At 46.7% G+C, this 10,797-nt stretch overlaps 1 protein-coding gene across 1 annotated transcript in view; it reads right to left on the bottom strand.

Moving 5' to 3' along the window:
* Positions 1-5,788: 5,788 nt before the first annotated feature.
* Positions 5,789-10,797, bottom strand: part of LOC123764756 (agrin) — a 251,287-nt gene continuing 246,278 nt past the window's right edge. The window contains exons 31-33 of the mRNA XM_069302593.1: positions 10,445-10,643; positions 9,533-9,680; positions 5,789-7,304 (exon numbers count right to left, since the gene is read on the bottom strand). Of these exons, the coding sequence (XP_069158694.1) occupies positions 7,153-7,304; positions 9,533-9,680; positions 10,445-10,643 (499 nt within the window). The 3' untranslated portion in view covers positions 5,789-7,152. The remainder of the gene's footprint in view (positions 7,305-9,532; positions 9,681-10,444; positions 10,644-10,797) is intronic.

Below are 10,797 nucleotides of genomic sequence, written 5' to 3'. Positions count from 1 at the left end.
GTGGTGAATAGATCAGTGTCTATATTGTGTTCACTCGTGGTGAATAGATCAGTGTCTATATTGTGTTCACTCGTGGTGAATAGATCAGTGGCTATATTGTGTTCACTCGTGGTGAATAGATCAGTGTCTATATTGTGTTCACTCGTGGTGAATAGATCAGTGTCTATATTGTGTTCACTCGTGGTGAATAGATCAGTGTCTGTATTGTGTTCACTCGTGGTGAATAGATCAGTGTCTGTATTGTGTTCACTCGTGGTGAATAGATCAGTGTCTATATTGTGTTCACTCGTGGTGAATAGATCAGTGTCTGTATTGTGTTCACTCGTGGTGAATAGATCAGTGTCTGTATTGTGTTCACTCGTGGTGAATAGATCAGTGTCTGTATTGTGTTCACTCGTGGTGAATAGATCAGTGTCTATATTGTGTTCACTCGTGGTGAATAGATCAGTGTCTATATTGTGTTCACTGTTAGTGAGTAGAAAAGTCAGTATCTATGCTATGTTCACTCCCGGTGAGGAGCCCATAGTCAGTCTCTACACCAGAAGCACTGATTACTCTATGGGAAACACACCAAACATTTCATACCTAATGCTTCATACCTAAAGTCGATAACGTTGATTCAACGTTACTCGAGCATTGGTGCCCACTGCGAAAGAGAACAGGAGAGATAAAGAGAGAAAACAGAAAATGGGAGAGAAAGTGAGACTGAGAGATGGGGAGGGAGGAGCGAGTCTGGAAGGGAGGGAGATAGAGAGAAACGGACAGAGAGAAATATATATTTGTTAATAAACTGTGCTAAAGGATTAGTAATACGTAGTAAATTTTGCAGATTTTTTTTATGTTTATCTGGAAAATCTAGATCTTTTAGACTTTTGTTTATGTAAAACTGAAAAATGAGTTGGCAACACTGGTCGTGGGCGGCCTACGAGTCATTTTTTCTATATATTTACACATCAATCAATGGATCAAAATGTAAAGACAAGATTAGTACTTAACTGCCTGATTGTAGCGGATGTCAGAGGCACTCAGGTTTCCGGTGTCTTAAATTTGATGATAATACAAATTATCAGGTAATTCGGGTAATACAACCCGTCCTCGACTCAAGTCCATTCCATCCACGGGTGTTTCAGCGAGGTAACTGTCAGCCCGTGCTCACGTTGGCTACCAATATGTGTGAGCCACATGATGGTGGTAGCGTCGTTTGCTGTGTATTGAGCTTAATGTGTCAAGTGTTCAGGCGAGAAGCGAGTTATTCTGTCTGTCGCCCTGACACCAACTGAACAGCTTATTCCAACCCACTGGAACAAAGGTTTCCGGTGTCATAAATTTGATGATAATAAAAATTATCGGGTAATACAACCCATCCTCGACTTAAGTCCATTCCATCCAGCAACCCGTTCTCGCATACAAAGATCCAAGCTCGTTAGTCCAGCCGCCTAACCCCCTGTTTATGAATGAAAAGTGGTTTACACACGACTCAGAACTGATGACGTCCGAACACTTTCGGAACAAGTGCTTTGCTCACGTCCTCTGTTCGAACCACAATTCTGTAAATGCTTCACCTACTGTCTTCAGATCAGTCAACAAAGATCCAAAAGTGATTCCATGCACCCGCCAAACCCCCTGTTTATGAATGAAAAGCAGTTTACACACGACTCACAACTGCTGACGTTTGAACATATCCGGAACAAGTGTTTCACTGACGAATTTTGTTCGAATCACAACGCTATAAATGCTTCACCCACGTACTACAAATACAAATAATCGCCAACAGAACCTAAACATCTAACCTAACCTATGCCTATCCTATATATATGCACAATATGCTAATATATTATAATATTAATTTATATTTGAGAAAATTCCCGTTTTGAATGAACAGCATATTAAAATTTATGAATGCGTCTGTGGGGTTGACCGCTGGATGTAATGGACTTGAGTCGGGGACGGGTTGCTGTAAATGCTTCAACAACTTTCTTCAGATACAAATAATCCTCAACAAAACCTAAACACCTAACCTAACCTACGCCTAACTATACATCGAATTTTTATATATAATAATATTAATTAATTTATATATGAGAACAAACCAATTTTGAATACACAGTATGTTAAAATTGATGAGTGTGTCTGGGGAGGGCGGCCGCTGCTTTAACCAGCCTAGTGTGAGAACGGGTTGCCTATCGATGGGGAATGGTTCGTAAGTTTATAACAAAGACAGCAGATTCAAGTAGCCCAGAATCATGGGGCGAGCAGTAGTGGTGGACATTGACATATTCACATCATTAGTGCTTTGAAGGGGGAGGTGATTTTGATTGATAATTGTAATGGATAGCGTTAATGCAACTTATCACAGGGGTAGTTATTCTGTTGAAACTTAATTAGTTAGGGTTAATTGTATGATTCTGCACATATTTGGCAGTTCGCTTCGTGTTTTTTGTTATTGCCCTTCGGCCCAGCGGCCAGGAATCTGTTCATATTTTGCATAATTTCTTTTGGTTTTAGTAAAGTTAGTTTAAGCAGACGATGAGTCACAATAACGTGACTAAAGTATGTTGACCAGACCACACACTAGAAGGTGAAGGGACGACGACGTTTCGGTCCGTCCTGGACCATTCTCAAGTCGATTGTCAATCGACTTGAGAATGGTCCAGGACGGACCGAAACGTCGTCGTCCCTTCACCTTCTAGTGTGTGGTCTGGTCAACAAAGTTAGTTTAAGTTGTTTAGGGTGACATCTGGCACTGTGGTGTGAGGGGGCCGTCCAGCAGACGGCAGCGTGAGGAAGGCAGGGAATGAGGGAGTGAGGCAGGGAATGAGGGAGGCAGGGGGGGAGGGAGGGGGGGCGTGCACGATAAGTGAGGGTGTTCATCTTGAAATGGCTTGATCGGTTGCCACTTACTTGAAAGGGAAGCAGGCTTTCACTGGGGCATTTTTCAGTGCGGGTGTAGAATTTCTCTCGCAATTGATGAGAGACGCTTTGGTGTTGGGGGTGGTGATGTGTTGTGATGTGAGGTGGTGACGTGGTCTTGGGAGGTGGTGATGTGTTGGGCGGTGATGTGAGGTGGTCTTGGGAGGTGGTGATGTGTTGGGAGGTGATGTGACGTGGTCTTGGGAGGTGATGTGAGGTGGTGATGTGGTCTTGTGCCACGCGATAGTAGCAGATCACGTGAGATATATTGATTTCATCAATATATCTTCATCTCAGCCCCTCAGCACCTTAGTGACCAAGCAGGCCACTCAGCCATGTGGGCTCTGGTTCACCTGGAACAGTGGGCTGTGGTCCACCTGGACCAGTGGGCTGTGGTCCACCTGGACTAGTGGGCTGTGGTCCACCTGGACCAGTGGGCTGTGGCCTACATTAGGAAGGGGAACAATGGCCAACTTGAACGAAGAATAATGCAGTAAAAATTAATTTCAGCAGCAGATCATCTCAGCTTCTCCGAGTGATAACCACGCTACACTCGGCCGTCATAACCCACAGACATCGTTACCTCTGGTCAAGAGGAGCTGTTTGGTGCAGGATAATAAATATCAATTTCCAAAAAGGCACATTTAATGGTTACAAAACGTCAATAGTATTCACACTAAGAAATACAGTCCTAGTTCTGTACACTCTAATGTATGATACAAAACCTCACGAGGAGATGCTCGCGCGAGAGTTGGACAGACTTACGCACGTAGTATGAGTATGCGCGCATGGTGTTAGAATGCGCACGTAGCGTTAATGTGTCTCACTGAAGCATCTATTAGGACATATTAGCATCCTGTGTCTCCCCCCCCATCCCATAACCCTCCACCCCGAGGCGTCAGCAATCTACATGTAAAGTATAAGGTGGGCCGCCGTCCTCGCTGTGACTGAGGGAGGCGAAGTGGTCATATGGTCTCTTGTAAACATTACATGGTGGGGGACCGTCTGTGTCCTCACTGGATGTAAAAACAATCCCCTAAATACAGCATTACTTTTGACAGGGATGTGTTAAGAGATGTGCAGTTGAATAAACTATAATATGCAGAGTAAATATAGATAAAGAGCGCTTCAGAGTGCCACAGTTCATCATGAACACTCGGGGCTGTGTATTGGAAGACCTCTTGGTGACGTGTGACATCTGAACACCATCTGAACAGTGCTGTTCAGACGCGCCAATATCTATCTTGGTGACTTCCCTGACCACCTGGTGGTGACTTCTGAAGTTATTGTAGTTCTTAGTAGCTCTTGTAGCTACGTTGGCTCAACCCTTGAAGACCTTAGCATGTTTGGTGACCTCAACCCTTGAAGACCCCTCCTAGCATGTTTGGTGACCTCAACCCTTGAAGACCCCTCCTAGCATGTTTGGTGACCTCAACCCTTGAAGACCCCTCCTAGCATGTTTGGTGACATGAACCCTTGAAAACCCCCCTCGCATGTTTGGTGACCTGAACCCTTGAAGACCCCTAACATGTTTGGTGACCTCAATATTTGATGAATTCAGTCCCCTTGATGACTATGCTTCGAACTGGACTGAGTTCCCTTGGGGGATTTCTATACTCTTCCCTGACCTTCGATATGTCCTAACAGCCGTGAAAATGTAATCATGACCTTCAGGCATAACTGTGACCTAATGATGACCTTTCGACTGGTTGCAGAGTTAATCACACTTAAAATGAGTTTGTTACGATATCGAGACTTCAGTAATAATCAAAAGGTGGTCACGACTTCACGGTCAGGTCACGGTCAGGTCACGGTCAGGTCAGACGTATATATTTACAAGTCGACCCAATTCCATACAAGTGATAGAGGAAAGTAGTGGAGTTTCGGTCCGTCCTCAACGCTATAATCCACTTGCAAAATGAGGCTTATATGGAAAATTTGCAACCAGATAGAGGATCATGACGGGGTCAATAGATCGTCACTTGCTTTCCTGATACACACACGTGAGTTGGGCGATTGTTTACAATCAGGATATTATGATCTCCTCTGCTCATATAGTTACAATATTGTATTTCTGGTGTCTTGATCATGACACATCTTGTATTAATAGAATGTTATTATCTTTTTTCTTTCTTACGTAGTTAGAAAATAGATTTTTCTAGTAATTATAAAAAGCCTCTGAAAAAGGTTTAAAATGTAATTTTTATTTTCTTGTGTTAGTTCAGATGTACTGAGTTACCATGCAGTTCCTTAAGACGCCCTTAAGAGGCGTTCCTAGCACAAGCAGCCATGTGTAGACGAGGCCCGGAGCAACTCGGCTTATTAGCCAGTGCTTAATGCAACGTGCAATGTCTCGGCATGTCTTGCAACAAGACCCGTACAGCCTTCTTGAAGCTGCTCAGCATGTGTATTGCAAGACGTATCCACATCATTGCCGGAGGAGCTAAACAGCTTTGGCATTAGCTACGGGGGTGGGTGGGGGGAGGGGAAATGAGCCGAGTTTTGTCACCTATACACATACCTAGTAAGTACACAACGTTTATTCACGTACTGAAACGTTTCTTGACGTCTCGAAACGTTTCTTGACGTCTCGAAACGTTTCTTGACGTTTCGAAACGTTTATTGACGTTTCTTGACGTCTCGAAACGTTTATTGACGTCTCGAAACGTTTATTGACGTCTCGAAACGTTTATTGACGTCTCGAAACGTTTATTGACGTCTCGAAACGTTTCTTGACGTCTCGAAACGTTTCTTGACGTTTCTTGACGTCTCGAAACGTTTATTGACGTCTCGAAACGTTTATTGACGTCTCGAAACGTTTATTGACGTCTCGAAACGTTTATTGACGTCTCGAAACGTTTCTTGACGTCTCGAAACGTTTCTTGACGTCTCGAAACGTTTCTTGACGTCTCGAAACGTTTCCAACATTACGCTGTAACAATCCAAAAAACGTTGTGTGTTAGACTGGTAGAGCTGGCCTGTGTCTCGGTGATAGACGAAAGCTGAGCAACCTTTAAAATTAGCTGAGAGTGAAGTCAACATGTCAGCTGAGAGTGATGACTAGACATCAGCTGAGAAAGAAGATGTGACCTCAGCCGAGACATCACATTTTCTCGGCACTTGAAAATCTTCAACTGAGACGTCGTAGAGCTGGTGTTATCAGAGGCGTCGTAGAGCTGGTGTTATCAGAGGCGTTGTAGAGCTGGTGTTATCAGAGGCGTTGTAGAGCTGGTGTTATCAGAGACGTTGTAGAGCTGGTGTTATCAGAGGCGTCGTAGACCTGATGTTATCAGAGGCGTTGTAGAGCTGGTGTTATCAGAGGCGTCGTAGAGCTGGTGATATCAGAGGCGTCGTAGAGCTGGTGTTATCAGAGGCGTTGTAGAGCTGGTGTTATCAGAGGCGTTGTAGAGCTGGTGTTATCAGAGGCGTCGTAGAGCTGGTGTTATCAGAGGCGTTGTAGAGCTGGTGTTATCAGAGGCGTTGTAGAGCTGGTGTTATCAGAGGCGTTGTAGAGCTGGTGTTATCAGAGGCGTCGTAGAGCTGGTGTTATCAGAGGCGTTGTAGAGCTGGTGTTATCAGAGGCGTTGTAGAGCTGGTGTTATCAGAGGCGTTGTAGAGCTGGTGATATCAGAGGCGTCGTAGTGCTGGTGTTAGTGATAGAATGGTGGTGTGGATTTGCTGTTAGCGGTAGCGTGCAGGTGGTGTTAATGGTGTTAGTGGTAGGGTGCAGGTGGTGTGTGTGTGGTGTCAAGGAGCTGGTATTTGATGAATTGTATCGCCGATGTCGCAAGCTTACGCCGCTGGTGTTAACTGCGTGGTATAATTGATGTAAAGTGATTAGAGCAGCTAGAAAAACAAATTGTGTTACCCTGAATTATTTGCTGGTGTGAGCTGTATGGTATTAACTGGTATCCCAGAAGCCGAGTCCTTCAATTGATGTCAATTTGGTTGTGTTAGCTTAGTGGTTTTGCTGGAAATTGATGACTGGTGTAGATGGCGCTAGATGGATTATTAAGCTTTCTTGTGTTGACTGAACTGTGCAGGTGGATGACGTTTGAGGTGGTAGAGTGTTGTAGGTGGATGGATTAGATGAGGCGGGGGGTAGTTTAGGTGGTGTAGATGAGTAATGTAGATGAATGGTGGTAGATGACGGGGTGCAGGTGGTGGTAGATGACGGGGTGCAGGTGGATTGCGTAGGTGGTTGGTGTAGACGACTGGTATAGGTGGGTGATGTAGGTGGTGTTAGCTGAGTGAGTGGCAGAACTGGAGAGTGGGCGAGGCAGCGTGGTGGACCAAATGGACCTCGCGACCATCCACCAACAGCCGGTCCACACACCCTCTGAACCCCCAGTGGTAGGCGGGAGCCAGGTGGGGCGGCACCCATCTGTGCCCACCTGCAAGGTGAGAGAGAGAGAGCCAGCTGTGAGGGGGAAGCCTGTAAGGGAGGACGTCAACCTTCTTCATGTTAAAATTGAAAAAATATATAGAAAAAAAGGTGTAAACACATTTGTAAACACCAAGACTTAGTAAATAAATTCATGATCAGACTCTTAATTACACCCACTTTGCCTAGACAAAGTGAACGCAAAGCTGCCTAAATAGTTTTTAAGAATACTTATTTTTTTTAATAGGTAAAAAAATAATAAGCCATAATAATCAGTTAAGAAACAAATCAGTTGTAAATTACGTTAGAGAGATCAAGAAAATTGCTTAATTTCTAACCATTATTCCACGAAACATTACATTACAAAGCACAAATAATTATGTTGATTAAGAAACACAGAATAGTGTTGCGGAATAGATTACTCTGAGGCATGGATTACTGTGGTGATGTAAGGATTTCTGTGAGAGAAGGGATTTCTGTGGAGGGCAAGGGGGTGAGGGGCAAGGGGGTGAGGGCAAGGGGGATGAGGGCAAGGGGGGTGAGGGCAAGGGGGTGAGGGCAAGGGGGTGAGGGCAAGGGGGTGAGGGCAAGGGGGTGAGGGCAAGAGGGTGAGGGCAAGTGGGTGAGGGCAATGGGGGTGAGGGCAAGAGGGTGAGGGCAAGGGGGTGAGGGCAAGAGGGTGAGGGCAATGGGGGTGAGGGCAAGAGGGTGAGGGCAAGAGGGTGAGGGCAAGGGGGTGAGGGCAAGAGGGTGAGGGCAAGTGGGTGAGGGCAATGGGGGTGAGGGCAAGAGGGTGAGGGCAAGGGGGTGAGGGCAAGGAGCGAGGGCAAGGGGGTGAGGGCAAGGAGGTGAGGGCAAGGGGGGTGAGGGCAAGGGGTGAGGGCAAGGGGGTGAGGGCAAGGGGGTGAGGGCAAGGGGTGAGGGCAAGGGGGTGAGGGCGAGGGGGATGAGGGCGAGGGGGATGAGGGCAAGGGGTGAGGGCAAGAGGGTGAGGGCAAGAGGGTGAGGGCAAGGGGGTCAGGGCAAAGCGGATCGGTTGAGAGCAAAAAAAAAATCCACCTTAATTAAAATTCTACAAACTTGTATTGATTTTAATTTAGAAATTTCACATCTCTAAGAACGCTAAAAAAAATTGCCTATACATAAGCGGATTACTCATCAGTTATTGAAGAACAGTGAAGAACTCGAAGAACATTCTTGTCCTAAATAACAATCTCATCCGGCCAGATGAGAACGGTTGAACAACGTTTGTTATAGAAGGGGAGAACTTGTGATTACCATCGACTCGTGGAAGAACACCGTGTTCGGGGCTTAGCGTCCCCGCGGCCCGGTCCTCGACCAGGTCTCCTTTTTGTTACACACCCTCCAGGAAGCAGCCCGTAGCAGCTGTCTAACTCCCAAGTACCTATTTACTGCTAGGTGAACAGAGCATCAGGAGGTGAAAGAAACTCTCCCCCATTTGTTTTCGTCTTCACCGGGGATCGAACCCGGAACCTCAGGACTATGAATCCAAAGCGCTGTCCACTCAGCTGTCAGGCTATAGTGAGTCATGAGTCCACACACTCATTCAAAACGTAACTACCGTATCTCTGACTAACTCTTCCTCATAAACAAAGGCAAATTGCTCGTTTATCCACCCGCTGAACCACTCGTTTCAATACGAAACACTACACTGGATTCGCAGCTAATTTCGCTCTAACTCTTTTTAAAATGTTCGAATTGCGCTTCCCTAAAATGCTTCATCCCGCACTGCAAATACAAATATTTAATAACAGAATAAACAAATTTAACCTAACCTTAAACAAACTCTAATGTACAGTAATATTAAAATATATTAGATAAAAATGTATTTTTTTTTATTGCACGAACCGTAAATAGTACCCCCTCCGTCCACGGGGCCGGTCATTAACCATGTCCTCCTACAAAGAACGTCGCTTTTCGCTCGTATGCGTTATAATACGACCAAAAATCGTCGTACTATAAAATAAAAACGGCTGGCGAAAGTGACGTACTGACCCGTTTTCTGTTTCGATTCCTCTGGTAGGTTATAGGAGAGACCACTTTAAATTGACCATTTTCTTGACGTTGTGGAAAACCTTAGAAGGACGGGCTGCGGCCACAGCTTGGGCGAGCTTACCCTGACATGAACTATTCAGCGATCCCATCATTCTCTACCTGACATAAGGTGACCCTCAGTATGAAAGAGGTCAGAGGTATAGTTCCGGTGACCTGACCCACCTAACCAGAGGTCACCGTCGGTGTGGAGGTAGGTGGCGCCTCGCGCAGCCTTGCCTCTCACAGGCCGGTGGTTGTCTACCTTCAGCAGTGCTCGCCTCCACCGCCTGGTCACCCTCACCACGTGCCACGAGCCGTCATCAACAGCCCCCTGGAACACAGAGAGTCCCCGTTATGTATGGAGAAGGTAACTAACTGTGCGTGGACACGCTGCTGATGCATCGCGTCACGCTGGACACACGCCAGAATGTCGATTTTTATACAAGTACGAAAATCACACGAAACTATGTACCAGTCAGAACTTGAGGTACGTACCGTAGCTGTCAGGACTGTTGAGGTACGTACCGTAGCTGTCAGGACTGTTCAGGTACGTACCGTAGCTGTCAGGACTGTTCAGGTACGTACCGTAGCTGTCAGGACTGTTCAGGTACGTACCGTAGCTGTCAGGACTGTTGAGGTACGAACCGTAGCTGTCAGGACTGTTCAGGTACGTACCGTAGCTGTCAGGACTGTTGAGGTACGTACCGTAGCTGCCAGGACTGTTGAGGCACGTACCGTAGCTGTCAGGACTGTTGAGGTACGTACCGTAGCTGTCAGGACTGTTGAGGTACGTACCGTAGCTGTCAGGACTGTTGAGGTACGTACCGTAGCTGTCAGGACTGTTCAGGTACGTACCGTAGCTGTCAGGACTGTTCAGGTACGTACCGTAGCTGTCAGGACTGTTCAGGCACGTACCGTAGCTGTCAGGACTGTTCAGGCACGTACCGTAGCTGTCAGGACTGTTCAGGCACGTACCGTAGCTGTCAGGACTGTTCAGGCACGTACCGTAGCTGTCAGGACTGTTCAGGCACGTACCGTAGCTGTTAGGACCTTTCAGGCACGTACCGTAGCTGTTAGGACCGTTCAGGTACGTACCGTAGCTGTCAGGATAAACGGCTTGCGAGAGCGGCCGAGGTTGAGGGCCAGCTGTGGAAGGCCGTCAACGAGGGCCAAGGCGAGGTAATCCCCCGCCCTGCTACGCCCACTCCGCCCACGTCCCGCCCACAGCAGCAGCCCGGAGCTACTGTCAGCCCGGAAGCTCACCTCCAGGACGCCATGAGGCCGCCCACGCCCTCTGGACGCCCATCGAAGACATCAGTCGCAGCGAAGAGGTAGGAAAGATTAGATATTAATCACAAGCACAAGGATCTATATCTACTATTACCCGGCGTAGTCCGGGTCTCTCTCTCTCTGCCTGTTTCCCCCTTCTCTCTTCTCTCAGTCTCACT

This window comes from Procambarus clarkii, chromosome 48 (assembly GCF_040958095.1).
Source record: "Procambarus clarkii isolate CNS0578487 chromosome 48, FALCON_Pclarkii_2.0, whole genome shotgun sequence".
In the NCBI taxonomy this organism is placed as follows: Eukaryota; Metazoa; Arthropoda; class Malacostraca; order Decapoda; family Cambaridae; genus Procambarus; species Procambarus clarkii.
The sequence above is the reverse complement of the archived record's forward strand: the minus strand, read 5'-3'. Positions and strand labels throughout refer to the sequence as shown.